This window comes from Vipera ursinii (genome assembly GCF_947247035.1).
Source record: "Vipera ursinii genome assembly, chromosome: 5".
Taxonomy (NCBI): domain Eukaryota; kingdom Metazoa; phylum Chordata; class Lepidosauria; order Squamata; family Viperidae; genus Vipera; species Vipera ursinii.
In genome coordinates this window covers 99847824-99874365 of record NC_139518.1, presented here as the reverse complement: position 1 = coordinate 99874365, position 26542 = coordinate 99847824, and the positions used below count along the sequence as shown (strand labels likewise).

The following is a 26542-nucleotide window of genomic DNA, read 5'->3' as shown; positions in this document are numbered from 1 at the left end:
AGGCTGGGAACTGACTGCCGAAAACCGCTGGAACACATTTAGTTTTAACAAGTGCTACAATATTTAGGGGATTCAGCAGTTTTGGCTCAGACACTGTTATCGGAAACTGAAAAAAAAGGGAGCACAATTTAAAAAGGTTTGCCTTTTTGTACAGCTTAATGCACGCCTAAAGTATATTCAAAAGTTGATCCAGGTTCTGCCTAGTCAACTTATGACAGCTCATTATTTGTGCAAATTATTCAAATTGCTAATAAAGAATTTGGGAGGCTAAGATGATCATTTCGAACTCTTTTATGTTCTCATCAGTTAGTCATACCCTTTATCTGAGATTCGAACCCAGGCTGATTATATATCAGGCAGTGTTTTAACCTATATATCAATCCTTCCCACTCTTTTCTGAAAATCTAACCCTGCAATCCTGTAATCCTCTCTGCTCCCATCAAAAAGATGTACAAATTTTCTCCTTGTCTCTGTTTAAAATTATTTCTTTTCCTGATGGCAAAAGATGGGCCCAGCTGATGAGAACAATTTAGTAAGGGACTGCAGAAATTAAAGCAATAACAGGTAAAGCATTTGGTAAATTTACCTGCTATGGAAAACAGTAATTGCACAGTTGCTGGAATGATATTTAAAGATGCAAAAAAAAAAAGTGTCGTATTAATCCAGCTAGCAATAAAAAGGATTGAAACATCAACAGAAATAGAGCCATATATTTACTCTAGAATCATTCGTCGTCTTCAGAAAACATCCAGAAATAACTCTGATGCTTTGGGAATGCTTTTATCCCCACCATTTTTTTTATTATTATTTCCAGATATTTTTTTTCTTCTTTCTCCCCAAATATCTCTCGATTTGTTGTGCGCTCACGCTACTCCTAGTTCCGAGAACGTCTAACTAAACGGAGGGACAAAATTTTGCCCTTTAAATTTCCAGGAGAATAACTTGTTTCCTTGAATCGATGGAACGTGTTATACTCTATTATCCCCTCTATGCAGGAACAGGCCAGGAGTTATTATTTACACTTTTTATTACATCTTTGGTCATTCTAATTTGTTTTATCTTAAGATCAGATCAATCTGACTCCATCTCTCTGTCTACAGCCAAGTACTGCTCAGTGACCTGCACTGCACATTGTAGGATTAACACTAACCACCCTTGGATATTTTAATGTGCATTGTGTATGTATATGTACACAAAGACAGACACATTTCCTTTCTTTTTTCTTTTATTTTAATTAACTGTGTGTAGGAAACGAGCAGGCTGACCCCGAGGGAGGGGTCAAATGTGTCATCAGTCTTGCATCCCCTCGTGCCCACCGGAGACTGAAGCCCAACCCATCTTGAATCCCATTGACTCTTATCTACCGCCAATTTCTTTTGACAGTTAGCAGCTGAAGCTTGCAATAAACCCTCATATTCATTTGAACTGCCTGGATTTCCTGATTTCCCACGCCTGACTCTGTGATTTCTGCATTCTACATGCTGGCCTACGACTGAACAAAAATGTGATTGATTGATTGATAGCTATAGCAATAGCACTTAGACTTATATACCGCTTCACAATGCTTTACGTCCTTCTCTAAGGGGTTTAGAGAGCCAGCCTATTTGCCCCCAACAATCTGGGTCCTCATTTTCCTCGAAAAGATTCAAGGCTGAGTCAACCTTGAGCTGGTCGGGATCGAACCCTTGGCAGTCAGCAGAACTAGCCTGCAATACTGCATTCTAACCACTGCACACTAACTTGATATAACTTGGTAGCCCACAAGAGAATGTAAGTCCAGCCCACCTTGAATTTCACTGACTCTTATCTATCACCAATTTGCTTTGACTGTTAGTAGTTCAGCTCGCAATAAACTCTTATATTCATTTGAATATTCATTGGATCTTCTGATTTCCGGCGCTTGATTCTGTGATCTCTGTATTCTACATGCTGGTCTATGACCAATGAAGGTCTGATGGATAGCTAACTTATTTGATTCCCTCACCACACATGAGAATGACTTTTTAAAATGACAACAATACCTTCTAGAACATTTTACTTGACGCGCGGGGAATAAAACGGGGTAAGAGTTTTACTCCTTTATAACCATTGTTTTAAAGATGGCCGAATTCTACTTTAGTCACTTTAGTTACAATGTCGCTATTCTACTAAGCTTTTCTAAGCTCGAGCACATGAATGTCATTGTTGCGATGGCCTTTGGGGTGGATTATCTGATGAGTTGTGTGTTTTTTTTACGAGAGATGCTGTATTAAATTATGACTATTTTGGATACTGATTGTTAATTGGCTGGTTCAATAGCTATTGGTTGTTACTCTTGTCACAGTTGATTTATTGTACCAGTTGTAAACTGCTTAGAAGACTGACAATGCCTTGAAATCTGGCAAATAAATGAGTATATCAAATAAGTCAGGAAAGCACGGTTCAAGGTGAATTTGCTGCTTCCTGCTTCGGCTGGGTGTTTATTAACTCCATGTCAAACTCAACTAGTTTCAGGAAAGTTAGCACAAAGGAGTTAGGAGAGTTGCACAGGCAGATTTCTACAAAAATCAATATTTCCAGGATTCCTGAACAAATGAGCTGGGCTACAGATGCCCTGAAAGCAAATGGCGCAGGTAATCATTATGGGCTGGATGGCTGAAGACGAAGGGCTCCATGGACCCAGTCTGTCAGCCTGATCTTTCCTCACTCTCCGCATAAACTCCCACAATATTATTTATTTATTATTTATTTATTATTGGGACTTATATGCCGCCCTATCTCCCGAAGGACTCAGGGCAGCTAACAACAATAACATACAATAATACAGAAGTTAAAATTAAAATTAAAATTAAAGGCCCCTGTAGAATAAGTAAAAATTAAAATTAAAATAAATTAAAAATTAGAGTTAAAAAATTAAAAACATAATTAAAATCCCTGTCAGTCCAGGTCGGCCTGTTGGAAAAGAAATGTCTTAAGGCAGGGGCGTCAAACTCAATTTCATTGAGGGCCGCATCAGCATTGCGGTTGCCCTCAAGGGGCCGGGTGGGCATGGCCAGGGTGGGCGTGGCCTACTGGGTGGGCATGGCTAGAGTGGGTGTGGCCTACTGGGTGGGCATGGCCAGCTCTACATCGTTGGCATCAAGGGTGCCTATGGGGGCCTGGGCAGGAGTGGGACAGATCTGAGGGTCTCTGGCAGGAGGAGGGTCTCTGGGCCAGGGCCAAGGCAGTGGGGGCCGTTCCCTCACTCTTTCCAGGATGGCTTCGTGGGCCACATGAAACCACTTTGCGGCCCGGATCCGGCCCCCGGGCCTTGTGTTTGACATGTCTGTCTTAAGGTCACGGTGAAAGGACCGGAGATCTTGGGTCATCCGGAGCTCAGGGGGGAGCTGATTCCATAGGGCTGGCGCTCCCACAGAGAAGGCTCTTCCCCTGGGGGTTGCCAGCCGACATTGCCTAGCTGACGGTACCCTGAGGAGGCCTTCTCTGTGTGAGCGCACAGGGTGATGGGAATTTGTTCCCGGCAGCAGATGGTCCTGCAAGTATCCCGGGCCTAAGCCATGTAGGGCTTTAAAGGTAAGTACCAGCACCTTAAATCTCACCCGGAGGGCAACCGGTAACCAATGCAGCTCAGGCAGGAGGGGTGTAATATGGGAGTATCGGGATGCTCCCATCACTACCCACGCGGTAGTGGTTTAAGCCAATGCCCTGTTTGTTTTGTTTTTAAATTCCATTTATATCCCTCCCTTCTCCGAAGACTCAGGGCGGCTTACAAGCTTAGCAGTAGCCTTCATTCTATGTATATGCCTGCTTATTAGGGCTTTCACACACAGACACCCAAGCGGCATTATTACAAAGTCAGCTTAATTGCCCCCAACAATCTGGGTCCTCATTTTACCTACCTGGGAAGGATGGAAGGTTGAGTCAACCTTGAGCCTGGTGGGACTCGAACCTGCACTAATTGCAGGCAGCTGGTGTTACTTAAGGAGGCATCAGCCCGCTGCTCCACCAAGGCTCTAAGTAGGTTTAAGTAGGTGTACACACTCTACTGGCAATTGTGTTGTTTTTCTATATTCAGATAGAGGTTAAGGGTGAAATAGTTCACCCAATGCAAAACTGGCAATGAAACTGAGATTTTGGTCTCTGTGTCTCACTGATCCGATGCACTCTTATGAGACACCTTCTGCATGCAAATCTTCTCCCTTCCAATGGCCCTTCCTGGGCACACAAGTCTCAAATGTGTTAAAGCGCCCCCTACGGAACGTTTTGTGGAAAAGCAAGTTGGGAAGTAAAATGAGACCATCTCGCTGATGAAATATCCATCGGCTCAGGAAGAAGGTGCGGGAAGGTATGTTACATCTGATTTTGAGGCAGAGGAGGGGGAGGAAGAGGGGGGAAAAGCTTTATTTTGTTATTTTTCAGTTCGCCAAACATCAGTGCAGCCTTGGTGAGCAGACAGAATCACTTTGGGCTAGGACACTTGCACCGTTTATTTGGTACCCTTCATTTGGTCCTTTGGAAAATTTTCACCAAATTTATTCTAGCATGGAACTTGAAGAACTTTACTCCTGACTTCTAAAAGACAGGTAAAATCCAGACCATGACCTGATGGCATTCCATTCCATTCTATTCTGTTCTGTTCTGTTCTGTTGTTCTGTTCTGTTCTATTCTATTCTATTCTATTCTATTCTATTCTATTCTATTCTATTCTATTCTATTCTATTCTATTCTATTCTATTCTATTCTATTCTATTCTATTCTATTCTATTCTGTTCCATATTCTATTCCGTTCCATTCCATTCCATTCTATTCTATTCTATTCTATTCCATTCTCCCTCTATCTTTCTAATATTGTTCCATCATACTATTGAGATGGATTTGGTGTGAATGGAAAGGTTACTTTTAAAAACAACCACAAGTTAGAAAAACATTTTTCCCCTATTTCTTTTTCTGAGAAGAAAGGTACAGAAAAGCAAATTTGGTAAACCTCTGCAAAAAAAAAATAAACTAAATTCTTTTGTTCAATGAATGGAGCAGTTTTGTTTTAACACGTGATTGGCAGCTGCCGAAACATAAATTACAAACATTTCCCATTGCTGCTTATGGTGAAATTATGCAGATTAGAATTTGATGAGGTTTATTTCATGAGACTCAATTTGGACTTTTAATCTATTAAGCTCCAATAAATTAGCTCTCTCAATAGCTCCCTTGAGCTGCAGCTGTGAGAAGCATAGCTGTTCCCACACACACACACACACACACACACACACACACACACACACACACACCTCTCCTTCTAACAAATTATTTAGGAGATGAAGTTACTAAAATCCCAGGTCTCTGAGTGCTATTACTTCTTAACCACCATATAAATGCCAGGTACAACAAATTAGGCATTAAAAATTGGTATATTTATCCATCTTTGCAGTCATAACTTTCCCCAACTGCTTTGATCACTTTCAAGGACGGATCCTACATCGGATTTAGAAGTGCAACTGAGTTGAAGTGAGGTATCCTTATATCATGCAGTTCTGGAAAGATGTCTCTGGTTGCCACTTGCTCCTCATAAATATGAATCTTGTCATAACTAAGCTTTGTTTCTTATAGGACAGGACCCCATAGCTGCTATCGTTATGATCATCGTGTTTATTTATTAATTTAGCATCTGGCAAAAAAAAACACGTTACAAAGCACATGACAATTGTCTTCTCAATCAGCAAGTATAAAACGAGACCCCCTCACAAGACCTTCATCTGACGTGACCCTCCCAGCACAAGACCCACTGACCACACAAGTAGAAGAACACCAACACAGACCGCCCCCACCCCCAAACTCCACTGAAGATGTTACCTAGCCTGGTAACGAAAGATTTGGAAACCAACCCACAAGCTTGGAGAACTAAACTCCGCTCTCATCCCACACCGAAGCTACAGCTATTCGCCACTATGGCAAATAGGAAACTATTTATTCTATTTACAAATTCCAAGGTAGACTAATTACATAGTCAATACATGGTGGGAGAAGAAGGAAGAAGCCACCCTGAAGAATGTAAGAATCTTATACTCGGGCGTCTTCCAACCCACAACACAGAGTTAGCTAATTCTTCCACAAAAACAGCCAGACAATCCTTGCAGCCACCTGGCTAAAAACTCACCACTATGAGAAGACCACAGTCCTTTTTGGACTTTGCACATAGAAATCTCAGATCAACCCTCAAACCAACATAGAAAGATTGAGCAGAGCTAAGGGGTAATTCCTGTTGAGGATCTCCCTAGAAAATGACGTGATCGGCGCAGAAAAAGGTAGACAAAAACACCGCTGATTTCTTGAGCGTGGGTCAGGTTTTTCCACGCTCACAACTGGGTATTTCGAAGAATGTGGACTGAGGAAGGATTGCCGAAAACATTAAGAGTCTTGCCACTTTTGCAACAGTGGCAAGAAGTGGACAAGCTTCGAATCACTCGAAATCATAACGGAATTTAGATTCTTCAGATACATTGTGTACGCAACCCAACACGCACCTTGCTATCGCACACGTATTGGCTCTCGCAAAATGGGGAAAGCAGGGCTGTGATGAGTGGGGTGGCCAAAAAATCCCATTGTTGTTTGTCAAAGGCATCGTCTCATAATGATGGGGGTTTAGTGCACTAGTTTCTTGAGGAGATTGGAGTAAAGTTGGTACTACGGGCTGTCCTCGACTTAAAAAAAATCATTTAGTGAACGTTCAGAGTTACAATGGCATTGAAAAAGTGACATTTTTCACAGTCAACGCTGCTAACATCTAATGTTTTTGCTTTAACTACAGTTAGAGATGCAACCATTTTCTTCTTATATTTTACTTTCAGAGTAGATGTCGCTGGGGGGAGGAATGTGCATGAGAGTTTAGCTAGGCATAACAATACTGTATCTAGTGTGAGAACCAAGGTTATTGAAATAAGAGATGATAAGAATTGGCAGGCTAGAGATATGGAGGGAAAGCCTGCATTTCAAACTAATTAGAGAATGTGATTTATGACTGTCAATTGAGGGAGGGAATTTTGCTTTGATACTATGTGCTCAGAGGAAGGGAACTCATTTGGCTTCGACTATGTTAGTGCCAATGCTATGCTACTCAAATAAAGATTCTTTAAGGTAAACAATGCCTCGAAGTTCTTTGAAGAGTTTCAGCTGTCGGAACCATGACAGACAATCTTTGCAGCATCCCCACGATCATGGGATCAAAATTCAAAGGCTTGGCAAACTGGTTCACACTTATGACCGTTGCTGTGCCCCAAGGTCACAGGATCACTTTTTGTGACCTTCTGACAAGCAGAGTCAATGGGGACGCTGGGGTCCCTGAACCACTGAGTTACTGACTTATCAATTGCCAGTGATTCACTTAACAGCCGATGTAACAGGAGTCGTAAAATGGGGCAAAACTCACTTCACAGATGTCTCACTTAAGAACAGAAACGTGGGGGCTCAGTTGTGTAAGTTCAAGGGTCCGCGGGGTTAGGGTCCATTCTGGATCATTCAGGTGGGATGTGCTTCAATTTTTATATCAACCAAATCCGCAGGCTAATTTGGCGACCGCAAAGTATTTGATTGCATTTTAATTTCCAGAACAATTCTTGGCTTGGAAAGCCACTGAGACTTCTTTGATGTGTAATGATTTAATTAGGCTTATGGACTAATCAGGGTTGGGCCAGATAAGCCTGTTTTGATTACTATTGGGCAGCTTTTCCTATGCTACCTGATATTCTTTGTAATTTTATTTGTTTTTAAATCAGGGAAGATAGCTCCTGTAGAATACCTCTGAAAGTGGCCTGGGGGATGTTCTGCTCACCATATGGATTTATTGGGAAAAATAAAAAATATATATCAACATTCAAAGCATGTCCTTGCAGCAAAAACAGTGATGAAAGATCAAAAAGATTATGGAAGGAGAGCAAGCCAACCTATTATAAAAAATATGGGTTCTTGACAGTTGGAAAAAAAAAGAAGTGCTAATCATATGCTTGATTTTTCTGTGCAAATTCAATGTGTCTTTAACAACTGCATCTTGGAGATGTGGTAATCATACAGTGATAGAAATTAAATAATATGGTATAGGAAAATGTATTAATCTATATAACTTGATCTCTAAATCGTATCACAAATTCTTGAAATTCAATAGCACAGATTTGAGGGTTTTTTTTTAAATATCTTCCTCACCATCATTATCTTCATCTTTACAAGGAAGAAGATAGGATTGTATAACTAATACAGAGAGACAGGAAGTATATAAATGTAATTAATGGATAGATAGATAGATAGATAGATAGATAGATAGATAGATAGATAGATAGATAGATAGATAGATAGATAGACAGATAGACAGACAGACAGACAGACAGACAGATAGATAGATAGATAGATAGATAGATAGATAGATAGAAAGATAGAAATAATAAAGTTAAATGTTATAATTCAACCCTTGTTGGATGTGAGAAAAGATGGCAAACAACTGAAATTAGTTAAGACGTGCGAAGTGATCATGAAAAGCCATTTCTTGTCTTTCAATATTTCTTCCACCATTCTTTAAAAAAATAACAAGTAATAACTTCTCGGAGATTGCCTCCAGTAAATGACATTTTATAGAATCACTGAAATGTCAGACTCATTCAACTGAAATAGTTCAAAATTCTGGGTGCTACCACTGTTCTTTTATATTTGTGTAGATTCAGTTGTTAGAATACCTTAACAAAAAGAACTTCTATCCTCCTCTATGAGCTGATGGACACCTGTCAGATGTCCCCTTCACTCACTGAGCCCTGGTGGCGGAGTGCTTAGAATGCAGAATGGCAGGCTGACTCTGCCCACAGCCAGCAGTTCGATCCTGAATGGCTGAAGGTTGACTCAGCTTTCCGTCCTTCCGAGGTTGGTAAAATGAGGACCCGGATTGTTGGGGTCAAGAGGCTGACTCTGTAAACTGCTTAGAGTGGGCTGTAAAGCACTGTGAAGTGGTATATAAGTCGACTTTTAGCTAAAATAGAGAAATATCTACTGATTACCAGTTGGTTAATTTTAATCAGGTTAATTTACTCACAGTTTACATGCGAATATTATACAACACTGTATATCAAACCCTTGAACTCCCAAGTGAAATGTTACTAGAGTTAAAAACAGAATAATATAATCAGAAGGGACTCTGTGGGTCTTCTAGTCCTGCTCAGGCTGGAGACCCTATACCATGTCAGACAAATGGTTGTCCAGTCTCTTCCTAAAAACCTCCAGTGTTGGAGCTTTCACAGCTTGTGGAGGCAGGTGTTTCCACTGGTTAATTGTTCTCACTGTCAGGAAGTTTCTCCTTAGTTCTAGGTTGCTTCTCTCTTTGGTTAGTTTCCATCCGTTAATTCTTGTCCTGCCTTCAGGTGCTTTGGAGAACAGCTTGACCCCCTCTTCTTTGTGGCAACCCCTAAGATATTGGAGCACTGCTATCATGTCCCCCCCTCGTCCTTCTCTTCGTTAAACTAGACATACCCAATTCCTGCAACCATTCTTCAAATATTTCAGCTTCCGGTCCCCTAATCATCATTGTTGTCCTTCTCTGCATTCTTTCTAGAGTCTCAACATCTTTTTTACATCGTTTTGACCAAAAGTGGATGCAGTATTCCAAGTGTGGCCTTACCAAGGCCTTGTAAAATGGTATTAACACTTCAGGTGATCTTGTTTCTATCCCTCTGTTAATGCATCCTGGAACTGTGTTGGCTTTTTTGGTGGCTGCAGCACACGGCTGGCTCATATTGAAGTGATTGTCCACTAGGACTCCAAGATCCCTCTCACAGTTGCTACTACTGAGCTAGGTATCACCTATACTGTACCTGTGCATTTGTGGGAGGCGGTGTGACAGGTTGTACTGTTATTATCTTAAAGAAACTGACTTGACAGTGTTAAATAGTCTCTCTCACACACACAGGCACACACACCAATAAAAGATTGTGTTAACTTGTGTATTTCCTTTCTGTTGGCAACCTACAAGAGCATCGGAGCACTACGTATTCATAATGTAGCTGAATTTTCTCTGGCTGCCTTAAAAGTCTAACACAAAAGCACTCTTCCATATTCTTAACAGCAGCATTAAACCTAGCTCTATCTTTTTTTAAAAAATCTATCTTTCCTTCCCCCCTCTTTATTTTAAGGAACTGTTGGGAGCAGCATTATGCATATGTACACTTGTGTGTATGTATTGTATGTATACAGGCAGTTCCAAAACTGGAATAATAGTCCTTATGCTGTGCTATATGCAATTGCATCTAGTGCAAAGTCTAAGTTCAGAAGGAGATGACGTTTGGAAGCGAAAATAATTCAGCTTAAGAAAGCAAACTTTCCCACGAGAATTTTGAACATTCCTAAGTTGCCCTCAAATTTCATGTTCCCCTAAAGTGAAATTTGAATCGAATAGGATGGGTCTTCCTCAGGGGAAAAAAAAAGTTCTCCCAGGTTTCTAAAAGTAATTTCAGTCAGGTGGCCAAATTTCTCAGCAAGTCATGGAACTGTAACCTTAAGTCCCTACAAGAGATTAAGAACAGCTCATGCATGGGGCTCCTTAAAAATGTCCCTTTAAGTTTGAAGCACCAGAGGGCAGGTTGAGAAACAATGGATGGAAATTGACCAAAGAGAGAAGCAACCTGGAATTAAGGAGAAACTTCCTGACAGGGAGGACAATCAACCAGTGGAACAACTGGCCTCCAGAAGTTGTGGGTGCTCCATCACTGGAGATTTTTAAGAAGAGACTGGACAGTCACATGTCTGAGATGGTATAGGTTCTCCTGCTTGAGCAGGGGGCTGGACTAGAAGACCTCCAAGGTCCCTTCCTATTCTATTCTATTCCATTCCATTCCATTCCATTCCATTCCATTCCATTCCATTCCATTCCATTCCATTCCATTCCATTCCATTCTATTCTTTCATTCTATTCTATTCTATTCTTTCATTCTATTCTATTCTTCATTCCATTATTCTATTCTTCATTCTATTATTCTATTCTATTCTATTCTATTCTATTCTATTCTATTCTATTCTATTCTATTCTATTCTATTCTATTCTATTCTATTCTATTCTATCCTACATTCTATTCTATTCTATTCTATTCTATTCTATTCTATTCTATTCTATTCTATTCTATTCTATTCTATTCTTCTTTATTTTGTGAAATTTATTTGCTACTCTGGGTGGCTTACCACAATGAACAATAAAAAGCAAATGCAGCAATAAAAAGGGAAGAAATGAAAAGAGGGCAAGCAGAAATAGGAATGAGATGATAGAAAGGATAAAGCAAACAATAGGGAAAAAATCCCACAACGAGAACACATCAAGAGGAGAACCGAAAGAGCTGGGCGGGTGGAGGATCTCAGCCGTAGAACCAGAGACATCTGAAATAATGTGTGACTTTGAAACACTGACACAGCTCACGACCTCATCACACAAACGATGGAATTCTATAATTGCATCTTAATGACTGGCACACGCGTGCACGCATGATTCATACACGCACTTGTGTGCTCTGTATCATTTCCACGCTGCCGTCCAAAGGTAACTTATGTCATCGTTTGGTTCTCTGCACCCGCCTGAGTGTTGGAATAAGTTCATTTATTTTCTCAGAATTAGGCGTCTGAGGCCTCGTCTTCCCACCCCCCTCCTTATTAACCAGCTATAAACTCTGGCTTCTGCTTCCTTTGATCTTTTCCTGGGGGGGGCACACGGAAGGGAAATTATGGTCCATATTTCATAACATCGTTATGCAAATGCTGCCCCTCACCTCCTTGCATCAGAAATCCTGCAGCAAGTATGTAATGGTGGCATTTTTCTCAACATGCCATTGCTGCAATTTGGGGCGGATGTCCCTGCCGCAAACCATACTGCATTATACCGGGATTTTCTCCAGATTTCCCCCACCGTTCTTTTTTTCTTAGATGAATATCCGCAGGCTCAGGAGAAAGCAGACATCAAACCAAGAAAAAGACTGTTTTACACCAAGAGCAGAAAGGTGACAGACCCAGGAAGCAACTTCAACTTAAAACAGAGGGTAGAATATTTCTGTTCAATTGTTTGGTCTTATATTTTTCTATAAGGACTTGGGTGCAAAAGGGGGGAAGGTGGGGGTGTATATTCCTTTATTTTTTCTCTGGTGTTCTCTCCCCCCCCCACCCTGCTCTCCCCCCCAGATCTTCACATTTCTAAAGCAAAAATATCAAGCAAGCCTCTTCAATTATAGTTAAAGGTTTCGAGTCTTAACATTTGAGATGGTGAAATTTGAAAACAGCCCAATGAATGTCCATGAGAAAACATGCAGAGATGTCCAGTGTAACCTGCTTCATTTGTTATGAGTTTGTCTAACAGAGTTGGAAGGGACCTGGGAGATCATCTAGTCCAACCCCCTGCTCAGGCAGGAAACCCTAGACCATTTCAGACAAAGGGTTGTCCAATCTCTTCTTAAAAACTTCCAGTGTTGGAGCATTCACAACTTCTGGATGCAAGTTGTTCCACTGCTTAATTGTTTTCACAGTCAGGAAATTTCTGGTGGCAAGCTGTTCCACTGGTTAATTGTCCTCATCTGTCAGGAAATTTCTCCTTAGTTCTAGGTTGCTTCTCTCCTTGATGAGTTTCCATCCATTGCTTCTTGTCCTGCCTTTTGGTGCTTTGAAGAACAAGTTGACCCCCTCTTTTTGTGGCAGCCCCTCAAATATTGGAAGATTGCTACCATGTCCTCCCCACTCCTTCTTTTCCTTAAACTAGACGCTGAGCTTGTCGATCAGAAGGTCGGCAGTTTGGCGGGTCGAATCCCGAGTGCCGCGTAACAGAGTGAGCGCCTGTTACTCGTCCCAGATTCTGCCAACCTAGCAGTTCGAAAGCACGTAAAAATGCAAGTAGACAAATAGGGACCACTCCGGTGGGAAGGTAACAGCGTTCCGTGCGCCTTTGGCGTCTAGTCATGCCGGCCACATGACCATGGAGACGTCCTCGGACAAGCGCTGGCTCTTCGGCTTTGAAACGGAGATGAGCACCGGGCCCTAGAGTCGGAAACGACTAGCACGCGTGTGCGGGGGAACCTTTACCTTAACATACTCTAGGCACACATCTTCAGCATAATTGCCCCATCTATATGTGTGGTATCCATGAACTCTCTCTGTCTCTCTCTCTCTCTCTCTCTCTCTCTCTCACACACACACACACACACACACACACCACACACACACACACACACACACACACACACAGAGAGAGAGAGAGAGAGAGAGAGAGAGAGAGAGAGAGAGAGAGAGATTGAATCTTGGTTAGTTTTGCCAAAGCTGTCTTCTTCTGGAAAACCAATTCTACAACAATTATTCTGAAATACATGAACCTTCCTGTGTAATTGTCTCAGTGTATATAAATAACAATCTATTAAACAAACAATATGTGCCAGAACAAGGGGGGGGGGGGGGAAACCCAGAAGCAGAATATCTGCTATTAACCATAACTTTAAATCACTGTGATTCTCATAATGCATTGTTGGCATGTTCCACTTTATCAAAGTTATCTTCATAATCAAGATACTATCACAGCCGCTCTGGGCATTGGAACTATTTTTAATTTTAATTTAAAGAGCAATTAAAGGAAGACAATGGATACACACATAATAAAGTAAGTGATTAGCGGCATACGAACGACACAGGCTTAATGATAACACTCAAGTTTCATTTTCCCAAGACGCTGTTGAGAGAAACCCTCTATATTCAAGGGTTGTTTGGTTAATATGCCTCAACCTACAATTACAACATTGCTGACACCATTAAGCACTGAAACAACATCCCTTTGCAAAAATCCTGTTGTCTCATTAAAATGTAAAGGGTCATGTAATTTACCAGCCTGGAATGTCTAGTTTTGTTGTTCGTAATTAGCAAACGTTACACAAAACAGGCAACCATTGGGAGCCCCTGAACTTTTGTGAAATATTCATGACGTGAATCTTTATATTCTGTGAAAAATTGAAAATGAGGCAGCATCCCTATACAATTCTGTAGGCTTGCATCATAATTTATTTGTACTGATAATAGATGGAAAGAGACATGCTTGGCATCGCATGGCAAGATAGAAAGACCCGCACATGGACGAGGGCGCAAACGAACATATATAGGATGCCCTCAGGAGAGTCAAAGAATTGAAATGAAAATGGGCTGGTCACACGGCAAGAAGATCTGAGAGCAGGGTGGACCAAGGCGGTCATAGAACGGATCCCATTTGACCAAAAGCGTTCACGAAAGAGGCCTAAAACAAAATGGAGTGACAACATCAAGCAAGTATGGCAGGCCCAACTGGCCAAAAGAAGCTCAGGACCGTCTAGGTTTGAAACAGGCGGAAGAGGCCTTCATCCTGCAGTGGATGGACAAGGGCTAGGATGGTGATGAACAATGGTCTGTCTGTCTGTCTGGCTATCTATCTATCTAATCTATCTATCATCTAACTATCTGTCTGTCTGTCTATCTATCATCTATCTGTCTGTCTATCATCTATCTATCATCTGTCTGTCTGTCTGTCTATCAATCTATCTATCTATCTATCTATCATCTATCTATCTAATCTATCTATCATCTAACTATCTGTCTGTCTGTCTATCTATCATCTATCTGTCTATCATCTATCTATCATCTGTCTGTCTGTCTGTCTGTCTATCTATCATCTATCTATCTATCTATCTATCTATCTATCTATCTATCTATCTATCTATCTATCTATCTATCTATCTATCTGGAATTGAGGGCAGAAACAGAGCTGTGAGTCAACAGATCAATCCACAAAACTACTGGAGCAAGTAAGGGTTGTGCAAGTGCACAGAATAAAAAAAAAAGTACTCAATCAGTTTTAAAAGAGCTGTGGTGGCACTGTGGTTGGAATGCAGGCTAATTCTACCCACTGCCAGGTCTCTGAATCTCACCGGATCAAGGATGACTCCACCTCCCATCCTTCCGAGGTTGGTAAAATGAGGGCCCGGATTGTTGGGGGCAAATAGGCTGACTCTGTCAATTGCTTACAGAGGGCTGTAAGGCACCATGAAGCGGTATATAAGTCTAAGTGCTATTGCTGCATTGCTATTCTATTCTATTCTGTTCTGTTCTGTTCTATTTCACTCTATTCCATATTATCTATTCTATTCTCTTGTGTTTTCTCTTCTCTTCTCGTCTTCTCTTCCCCTCTTCTCTTCTATTTCACTCCATTCCATATTATCCATTCTGTTCCGTTCCATTCCATTCCATTCCATTCCATTCCATTCCATTCTATTCTATTCCATTCCATTCTATTCCATTCCATATATTCTATTCTATTCTATTCTATTCTATTCTATTCTATTCTATTCTATTCTATTCTATTCTATTCTATTCTATTCTATTCCATTCCATTCCATATATTCTATTCTATTCTATTCTATTCTATTCTATTCTATTCTATTCTATTCTATTCTATTCTATTCTATTCTATTCTATTCTATTCTATTCTATTCTTTCCTTATTCCATTCCATTCCATTCCATATTTTCTATTCTTCTATTCTATTCTATTCTATTCTATTCTATTCTATTCTATTCTATTCTATTCTATTCTATTCTATTCTATTCTATTCTATTCTATTCTATTCTATTCTATTCTATTCTATTCTATTCTTTCCTTATTCCATTCCATTCCATATTTTCTATTCTTCTATTCTATTCTATTCTATTCTATTCTATTCTATTCTATTCTATTCTATTCTATTCTATTCTATTCTATTCTATTCTATTCTATTCTATTCTATTCCATTCCATTCCATTCCATTCCATTCCATTCCATTCCATTCCATTCTATTCTATTCTATTCTATTCTATTCTATTCTTATTTTCTCTTCTCCTTCTCTCTTCTCTTCTGCATTCTATCCTGTTCTGTCCTGTCCTATCCTATTCTGCTGTGGTGGTCCAGTGATTAGAATGCAGTATTGCTGGCTAACACTCCCCACTGCCAGCAGTTCGATCCTGACCCACTCCAGGTTGACTCAGCCTTCCATCTTTCCGAGGTTGGTAAAAGGAGGACCCAGATTGTTGGGGGCAAGAGGCTGACTCTGTAGAGCACCGTGAAGCAGAATATAATCTACTGTATGTGCTATTGCTGTTAATATAGTTCGTTCCAAGTTAAGGCATTTCGAAGCTTTTGATTAAGAATCTCAGTACCTCAATGTCATTTACTTGCATTGCTCCAGACAAGAAAGATTGAGATGTCCCTTGATGAAATTCCCAGGACTCCTTTTAATATGAATTCCCTACTGTATTTTAAACAAAATAAAAAAAAACCACCTCCAATCCCATTTACCGTTAGTTTGTGGACTGTCTGGAAGCGGGCTGGGTTCCAATCCTTTAAGTCGATCGCTTGGAACATAAACTATATTCCAATAAAAAGTGAAGAGGAAATTACGAATTCATTAAAGCACTTTGTGGTATCTTTTGTATTACATATAATATTTATATTCCGGGCCCCTGTAAAAAATATGCTTTAATATCTTTAGGCAACTGTAAGGGCTTAAATATTTATAAAACAGCTAAGGATAAAGCATAGCCCTCTGCCTCGCGACATATAGATGATGTAAGGGATGCAATCAAAGACAATAATGTTTCCATCCATTTGTCATCTTAAAGCAGGTTTTTGACTCAATCTCCCTTGTGCAACATCTGTATGAGAGCAATTGTCTACACCAAGTAGCCCAGACCAGTTTGCTTCTTAAGAACTACCAAGAGTGCTATACTTCATATAAAACAGGGTTTTCAGAAAATGGAGACAAAAACTATAAATTTGCGGGCAAAAAAGGTTCCAAGTGGCTTCTAAATACCACCTTATTGATCTCAGGGACATCTGGGAAACAGGAAGCATTTTGATTTAATATTTCATAACACAGAGGCTAAGGGGTTTCCAGCCTGGTGTATAATTGATGCTCATAAAGAGCACTTGTGTGTTTACATGGAATGGTTTAAATTTTATTTTGAAGCATTGGATATTTTTTTCTTTGAAAAACAGTAGATGCCCGAATACTAAAAGGATCAACGGTCATTTAAATTTGGAATAAAAAGAGTGTTGTAATTAATGTGCACAACTGTATGTTTAGCAATCGCACACACAGAGAGACACACACGCACACCTGGTCTTTCAGTTTATTAGTTTTGACCAGAGCCAGCTTGTCTCAAATTAGACTCGCAAAAACTCTGAGCATAAATATGAAAAGTACCTTTAAGTAAATTTCAGCTATTTCAATACAAGAATGTTGGTCTCTAGTGTAATAAAAATTGATTGATTCCATACAAGTTTATCTACTTTCAGGCTCTTATTGTGGTAATGTATTTTTGTGCAACAACTACAGTAGTATTCAGCCAGCAGATGTTAGTGTTTAGAAATATGGGGTCTATGGCATATACTTTATGTTCTTTTGTACTAAGTAGATTTTCCTGCTTCCTGCTACAGTTGAAGCAGTAAAGCACATGGTGACTGTGCCCTTTGCTTGATCTGTGGTGCTATGTATAAACGGAATTTCTAACACTTATAATACAGAGAAGTGGACATACATTAAATCCTGATTTGCTTAATGAACTAGTAACAACTAGAGCCAGACACTTAGGTTTCCTTTAACTCCGAGTCTATAACTCATTCCATGCAATCATTTCATCTCAAAAAGCAACTCTGCTTACACAGTGAAGCCTCATTAAAAAGGTATCCATGATAGAATTGTAATGGAGAAGCCAGCATTCTTCACTAACCCAGTTTACCATTGTTAGTTGAGACTACCTTACATTCATGTAAGTTTGTGCTGTCATCAAAAATTTCGTTGAATCAGCTAAGAAAAACTAACCTGCCCAAACCACCAACTTTTTTTTTTTTTTTTTTTGCTAAAACCTGTTTGCAAACTTCAAACTGTGATATTTGGAGAAGGAGAATTTGATGACAGGGATAATGTATATATTTACATATATTTATATAACCTGATTGTGTGTAATAAGATCCTAATTCAAATAATATTTAGCTTGAAATATTTGATCTTCTTAACCAAGGACAGAAATACCCGAGTATTATTTTTTTCATCCTTTCAACTTTTCCCTAATAAAAGTAAAACATAATAAATTGCTGGAATCCAGGTGGATATGAACGTTAATCAGAAAAAAAGAGAACTGTGGGTTAGAATTTGGCTGTTTTCCAATCTGCCATATACTCTGACGGTAGAGTAATATTATGTCAGCAAAATAAGTTCTGTAACATTTTTGCTATAATTAAAGAGACACAAATGTCTCTCTCTGTCATTCCTTCTAAGAGACATGAAGGACAGATTTCAAAATACATTTGGAGTTAAAGATGGCATGCCGAAGGTCTATGAAAAGACAGATATTTCAAATAATAAGGTAAGCATTATGGGAATTTTTCCTTCCTTACTCTTGTAAAAGACACTCATGAGATGGGGACGAGAGAAAGAACAACAACATAGGGGTAACACTTATATAAGAATAAACGTTTGCTAATATTTACCTTCCCAAATTCTGGTGGGTCAAATTTCAGAATCCAGCCACTTACTAAGCACCTCCATTCTACCCTAGTGTCTGTAGGCACATGGACACAATACACACAGAAGGAGTACACCGAACTTTGGAAATCTGATTGCAGTTTGTGGGAATCATATTCTGCACACAACTCTTGACCATTATAGGAACATCCATCTTCCTGAAACAATGTCTCCCCCATGCTTTCAACTGGTAGTGGTAGAGTTTTACACATGGAAACTAAGGGTACGTGGAAGAATAGTAAATGGAAGCTATGTGTTGACTGTTAACTTCCAATGCAGACGATTTCTCACAGGTCTCAGTAAACAGGAAGCACAGATATTTTTCTAGGTGAACATCAGACATACAGTAACTGCTGACTAAATATGTAGAGCTATCCTGGATATGGCTGGTATGATCACCTATACCACTGACAGAAGAGATAAGGGAGTCTTTTGTGACAACTATCAACATATAAAAGTCAATCGTTTTGGTGAAGGAGAGATATGGACGGGGGATCCTTGGTGCTCTCTGAGCTTGGTTGTTGCAGATGCTTCATTACTCAAACTAGGTAACATCCTCAGTGCTAGTAAGGAATGGGGCTTACTCTCAATTTATATTCTAGAGACCGTCAGTGTTAGTGAGCATCACATCTTGATTGCTGCCTGGGTGGTTAGGCAAAGGTTGATAAGATCCTGGGTGTTTCAATTGTCAACGCTGCTAAGATCGGATGTTTTTGCTTTGACAACAGATGGAGATGCAACCATTTTCTTCTTTTGTTTTACTCTTAAGAGTTAGAGTTAGATGATGCTGGGGGGAGGAATGTGCACGAGAGTTTAGCTAGACATAACAATACTGAACCTAGTGTGAGAACCAAGGTTATTGAAATAAGAGATCATCAGAATTGGTGGGCTGGAGAGCTGAAGGAAAGCCTGCATTTCAAATGAACTGGAGAATGTGATTTATGACTGTTAATTGGGGGAGGTAATTGTGCTTTAATACTATGTGCTCAGGGGAGGGGAATTCAGATTTTGGCTTCGGCTATGTTAGTGCCAATGCTATGCTACTCGAATAAAGATTCTTTAAGGTAAACAATGCCTCGAAGTTCTTTCAAGAGTTTCATCTGTCGGAACCAGGACATCAATCTTTGTATACCTGGTTAAGTCAGGTGCTCTGCGGAGCAATGCTGTGATAGATTCTTTGGCTAATTCTGGGTCTATGGACATGAAAAGAGCTGCAATGAACGCATGTAATGAAAAGAGACCATGATTTCATCCTAGGAGGAAATTGTGGTGTCATCTGATTTCATCTGATTCTTGTCCTACTCTGCAAAAGAGACAATCAACACATCAAAGAGCTAACAAAAAGACCCAAACACCAACATCCAGACAAGCATGGATTAACACTAAGATTAACATCAGACCAACCATCAAGACGTAGACAATACCCCAGTCAAGGAACTGCCAAGGTAGACAACAGTAAACAGCCCAACCAAAGAACTTCCACGACCACCCTCATCAACACCGACAAGGCAATCCACTAGAACATAAACTGAGGGCAAACCCCATTCCTTCCTAGCACTGATGATGTTAGCTAGTTGGGTAGTGAAACATTTTCAAGAAAGTAATCAAGCTCAGAGAGCACCAAGAACTCCTCATTTCAACCCAAGAGCTACAAATATTCGCCTTTATCAGTCGTCCCAAAGGTGTTTTTTTCACAAGGCAACTGGACTGTCAACTCTATAACCAGCCTGGCTGCAGCTATTTTCTCCGTTCTAAGTTGCCACAGGTTTGGCATGGCTGGCTGAGGCATTCTGGGAGTTGAAGTCCACAAGTCATAAAAGAACCAAGGTTCCCCACCCCTGGTATAGTGGAACTCCAGGACCGCCTTAGCAAAGCTAATTTCTCTTGAGTCATCTATCTGCCCACTATTTAATTCTCTTTATGCACTAGCCCTACTTTACAAAGACTGTAAATGGAGCTCACAGTGGAATTACTCATGTGGTTGAAATATAATTCCTAGGGAAAACTCTCGTAAGCCGAAGTCATTCGGAGAGCGATTCTCCGAGTTGCTGTAATGCTGAACTGCGTTTGAACCGTTGCGCTGTGATCTTTCTTGCAATGTCTTTGGGAAAACAAATGTTACAGCGCAATTCTTTTTTTTTCTTCTTTTTTCCTTTTCTACCCTTCCTCAGCCTGCTTAAAAACAGCTCAGAGATATATTGTGGAGTGGAGAAGATGGATTGATTATATCCAGAATAAATATGGGACTAAAAAGTTTCACCTAGCATTTGAATAAGTATTGATGTGATATATAAATTGCTTGTAGTTATTTTAATAAGAGTTAAAGTGCGATAGAACTTAATATTTTATTGTTGTTTGCATATGGTAGACTATGATTGTTTGTATTTTTATACCCTGTATTGAGCTCTGGGAAGTCGGGGAGGGGGGAGGGGGAGGGGAGGGAAGAGTTGGGGAGGGCTGGGGAGGGGGAAGAGGGTTGGGAGGGGTTTTGTCTTTTAAAAAATGTATTGTAAAACTTTTCAATTAAAAAAAGGAGAAAAAAAACCAGCTCAGAGCCACTGGAGACAGCTTTTTAGATGACGACAAGCTTACGAATGAAATCCCATTGCTCTTATCATCTCAAATTCAAAATAGCAGCTTAAATCATTAGCCAAGATCATCACATTATTTGAGGCAGACACCCCACCCCAAGCAAAGCTGCTACGAGGTGCATAAATCTTCAACTGGTTAAGTATGACTGCCTTTTATCTGTTGTGGTTCCCACGCGATGTCCACGGCAATAGGGGAAAATATTTCGTTTTCTGCAAAACCGAAAGGGCAAGCCATTCAAAAGGGGAATGGAACAAAATACGGGAAATGCACAGGATATTTGTAACCATAGCTGTTCCTCAGCTCAGGCATTTGCTCATCTTTGAATAATAGTATCTCATACCTGTAGTTCCAACCGGAAATTTTGCAAAGGAGGGAGAGAGGGAGAAGGAAGGAAGGGAGGGAGGGAGATCGGAAGGAAGAATGCAATGGGAGGGAGGGAGGGAGGGAGGGAGGGAGGAAGGAAGGAAGGAAGGAAGGAAGGAAGGAAGGAAGGAAGGAGAGACAGTGAGTTAGGAAGGAAGTGAGACAGATGGGAAGCAAGGACACAGTAAGAGGGAGGGAGGGAGGGAGGGAGGGAGGAAGGAAGGAAGGAAGGAAGGAAGGAAGGAAGGAGAGACAGTGAGTTAGGAAGGAAGTGAGACAGATGGGAAGCAAGGACACAGTAAGAGGGAGGGAGGAAGGAAGGAAGGAAGGAAGGAAGGAAGGAAGGAAGGAAGGAAGGAAGGAAGGAAGGAAGGAAGGAGAGACAGTGAGTTAGGAAGGAAGTGAGACAGATGGGAAGCAAGGACACAGTAAGAGGGAGGGAGGGAGGGAGGAAGGAAGGAAGGAAGGAAGGAAGGAAGGAAGGAAGGAAGGAAGGAAGGAGAGACAGTGAGTTAGGAAGGAAGTGAGACAGATGGGAAGCAAGGACACAGTAAGAGGGAGGGAGGGAGGGAGGGAGGGAGGGAGGAAGGAAGGAAGGAAGGAAGGAAGGAAGGAAGGAAGGAAGGAAGGAAGGAAGGAAGGAAGAAGTGAGAAAGGGAGGGAGGAAGAATGAAAGGAGAGACAGTGAGTTAGGACGGAAGTGAGACAGGAAGGAAAGAAGCAGACATGGGAAGCAAGGACACAGTAAGAGGGGGGAAGAAGGAAGGAAGGAAGGAAGGAAGGAAGGAAGGAAGGAAGGAAGGAAGGAAGGAAAAGAAAGGAAGGGAGCACAATAACCCCCCACCCCAATCAATATTAATATTCTATAAAAGTTTGGACAGGAGAGCGTTGACTTTATGCTTAAATCAGCCCTCTCAAATACGGGGGCTCCTCGGCTTATGGACTCCAATTTCTGCTGCTCCGTGAGACATTGGTTAAGTGAGTTTTGCCCCATTTTGCAACTTTCCTAGCCACCGTTGTTAAATGAATCACGGCAGCTGATAAGGTAGTAAGCCAGTTGTTAAGGGAATCTGGATTCCTGTCTTGACTTTTGTCATTCTATAGATAAATCTGATTTCCCCCGTTTGCCTCAGCTTCTCAATCTCCTCTTAGAAATAATAATAATAATAATAATAATAATAATAATAATAATAATAATAATAATAATAATAATAATAATAATAATTGAATTAAAGCACCAGGGCTATGTGTGGCTTTAATTTCATTCATGTCTTACCAACTAAAGACTAATGTCTGTAATTTATTATTAATGAATCATTACAATACATAATAATATTACAGAACATATTATTAATCTGTTTGGCAATATATTAACATTATGTATTATAATTACTCATAAATTATCCAACAATGTACTCTAATATACATACTTTACTATACATGTAGTAAATAATATTAGGCATAATAAACCACTCTTCGCGGCTGAAGCCAAACCGCAGAGTTTATCCACTGCAAATTAATAATAAGAAAGATAAATTCAGAAAAAGAGAAGGTGAAGTCAACATTAAAAATGAAAACAAATGGGGGGGACAAATAGATAAAATGGGACATTAGCCACAGATTAATCCTGAGGAATACAAACCCATAACGTATTGGTTACATAACAGTTCAAAGTTTGCACCATTGGCTTCCTAACGGCCACCTCCGGTCCTTTCGCCGCGACCTCAAGACGTTCTTTTTCCATCAGGCTGACCTGGATTGATGATGGGTTTTTAAAAGTTTTAATTTTAACTGTGTAATTAATATTTGGGGCTGTTATTTAATTTTTTCTCAACTTTTGTACTGCTGGTTTTTTTTATTGTTGTTAGCCGCCCTGAGTCCTCTGGGAGATAGGGCGGCATATAAGTCCCATAATAAATAAATAAATAAATAAATAAATAAAAAATACAGTAGCTACCACACAAAAGCTGGCTACATCCTTGTTTGAAAGACCATGTCAGCTAAAATAAAGTAGGATTTTCAGCAGACCAGCTGGAAAAATTGGGAAAGTATAACAACTTTCTCTTTGTACCTTTTTGATTTTGACCAACGGTTCGGACACTGTCCTTTTCAAGAAGCATAAAGGTAGAAGGAGACGTTAAGAGTCTTGATTTCGTAGGAAATCAAAGCACCCATTCTGGAACTTCGTGTCGGTGTTCAGACAACCAATCAATGAATATTCGGAAGCAGCTCAGAACTACCTCCCTATTTCACTGAAGTATGAGAAGAGGAAGGAGGTGTAACACAATCAGATTTGCAAGATTTCTTTCATGATAGCCAATCTCTCAAGAGAAGTAGTTCCGGCCCTCCTGCTGAATTTGTTTTCTTGATCTGGCCCACCCAGTGAGGTGGGCACTTGCTGACCACGACAGCAGAAGGAAATCCCTACCAGTGGAAAACACTGCAGTGTCTTTAAGTGTAAACTCATAGAGGTGGGACTTACATCACTTCATTCAATCTGCCTGAGGACCCAGATTGTTGGGGGCAATTAAGCTGACTTTGTAATAATGCCGCTTGGTGTGTGTGTGTGTGAAAGCCCTAACAAGCAGGCATATACATAGAATGAAGGCTACTGCTAAGCTTGTAAGCCGCCCTGAGTCTTCGGAGAAGGGCGGGATATAAATGGAATAAAAATAAATAAATAAATAAATAAATTTAGTGACCGTTCAAAGTCACAACAGCACTGGACACAATGACTGAGGACCGTTTTTCTCACTTACGACCTTTGTATCAGCCCCGTGATAGTCTGCTCACAATTCAGACGCTTGGCAACCGATTCATACAAGCAAAGTCAATGGGGGAAGCCAGATTCACTTAGCAAACCATGTGACTAACTTATCAACTGCAGTGATTCGCTTAACAACCATGGCTTCTATCTCCAGTCTACAACACAAATCCTTTCCGCAGCTCCGAGAAGGCACCACACCCATTTGCACCACTCAGATGACCCTGAGGACACAGATAAACCTCCAAGTGGCCTCAACGACTCTCTAAAAGGATGCAAACGACCAGCGGTCTTCAAGGAGTATAAATCCTTCCATTTCCCCACCATCCAGTCAGAGCGGAAGAAGCTTCTTGGATGAGAAGCGAAAGGTCTTCAAAGAAAAACAAGAAAGTCCAGGTGCCTCCTGAAAAAGCATTTTTGGGATAAATTCTTTACTTGCTTGTTTATACCATAGAGACGGAAATTTGCTAGACTAAATCTTCACTATTCTGACCCCGGGAGATTCTTGTCTCTCCCTCATCCTTTTTGGAATATGCTTCCTTTTTTCCTCATAAATTATTGCTTTGCTATACTCCATCACAACACCTCCCCCCCCCCATCTCTAGGGACCATCCGCCACAGGTATACAAATTCCGTATCCTATAAAATCTCGGAACACAATCAGGTTGACTAAACTGAATAGACTCGAGTGGACATCAATATCTCTGTCGGTATTGAAAGATTATGGAGTTATCTGGAGTTTAGTTGGATGCTAATAGAGGACAATTAAATGGCCAGACAGCTATTCCCCAGCATATAATCTTAGCTTTTGCTGTACATATCACATCCCTGTTTTAAATTAAGGAAGTGAAACAACAAGGCGATGCTTAACGCCATCACAATTTATTTTTCCGTTTTCATCGACCACCGAACTCTTTAATGGTAGATATATTTTTTTTGAATGAAAGCAATTTACCGGAATGATGAAGGATAATTGAATGGAAGGAAGAGGATGATTGCTTAAAATGCAGCATTTGGGCATTTATTCAGCTTTTTATTATTATTATTATTATTATTATTATTATTGATTTGTCTATTTCGATGTTGCAAGATTCAGGGCAGGTTATAGGCACGGATGAAATACCAGTTGGCCTGTTTATCGGAGGTTTAATATACTGCTGTCTGTTTTGCGCTCTTGGGAAAACACGGAACGAAACAAAGGAACGACAACAACAACAACAAAAAAATACACGGCCAGAGAGATGTGCTCGTAGGTGCTGTGCTTTTGAAATCAGAGTCAGGCCGAACAACGCTCTAAGGATTTTTTGTGCGGATGTTGAACAGATCTTCCCAAAATCCACCCCTGGTTTATTTATATTTATTTACTCTTCTTTTCTTTTCTCTGCCCCGAAAAGTGTTGCTTCGGCACTGCGTGACATTTCGTTGACATAAAACCTTGTTGACAACGCAAAGATGCTGGTCAAAGCCGCTCGCAAATCACCCTCTCTCTCTTTTTTTTTTTCCATCCAAAGCACAAAGCGACGACGCAACCTCCGGCAATGCAAAGCATTAACCGAACAACTTTCACCGTGACGCGCGGGGAGAGAATTCGACGGACGGAGAGAGGAGGGGAAAATGAAATAAAAATTCTCTCCCCCATCAACCTCTGCTCTCTTTGCGCCCGGGTTTGCTTTTCTCCCCCTGCCTGCTACGCGCAAAGCCCCCCCCCCCCAATCCTTCCAATCAGCAGGTTCAACCGTCAAGCCGGCTGATGGAAGGTCCCTTTGAATTACTGAGTGAGAGATATTCTCCCTGCCACGTCCTGTCCCCTTTAGGCAGCCTGGAGAAGCATTGCAGGGCCGTCCTTACCTTGGGAATTAGCCTGCAAGACCCCTATGCTGTCATCAAACTGCATGGATTTGATGTTGAGCGACGCCAAGATGCATTCCTTGTCCTGCAGCGAAGTATCATCAATATTATTCTGATTGGCTGACAGGATGACGCACATGTCACAAACGTTGATGTTGACAGCCCTTAAATCAGCTCGGCTTAATGGTGTACCCTTCAGCAGAGCAAATGGAGAGGGGGAGGGAGAGAGAGGGAGAGAGAGAAGGAGAGGAAAGAGGAAAGGAACGAAAGAAAACAGATTAAACACCCAGGACGAGCTTTGGGAAATTATTTAACAAGTATCCCTTCTCTTTTTTTTAATGCTCTGACATTAAGCGGGGTCTAACGGCGTGCCAGGGAATAGACGAGAGTGCTCCCCGTCGAAAAGGGTGATTGGTGCTGATGGCAGCGTTTTAG

The 26542-nt window shown here is 40.7% G+C and overlaps 1 protein-coding gene across 1 annotated transcript in view; it reads right to left on the bottom strand.

Moving 5' to 3' along the window:
• Window positions 1–26542, bottom strand: part of KCNMA1 (potassium calcium-activated channel subfamily M alpha 1) — a 423981-nt gene that overhangs the window by 38199 nt on the left and 359240 nt on the right. Inside the window, exon 18 of the mRNA XM_083363343.1 lies at window positions 26108–26300. Coding sequence (XP_083219469.1) covers window positions 26108–26300 — 193 coding nt within the window. The remainder of the gene's footprint in view (window positions 1–26107; window positions 26301–26542) is intronic.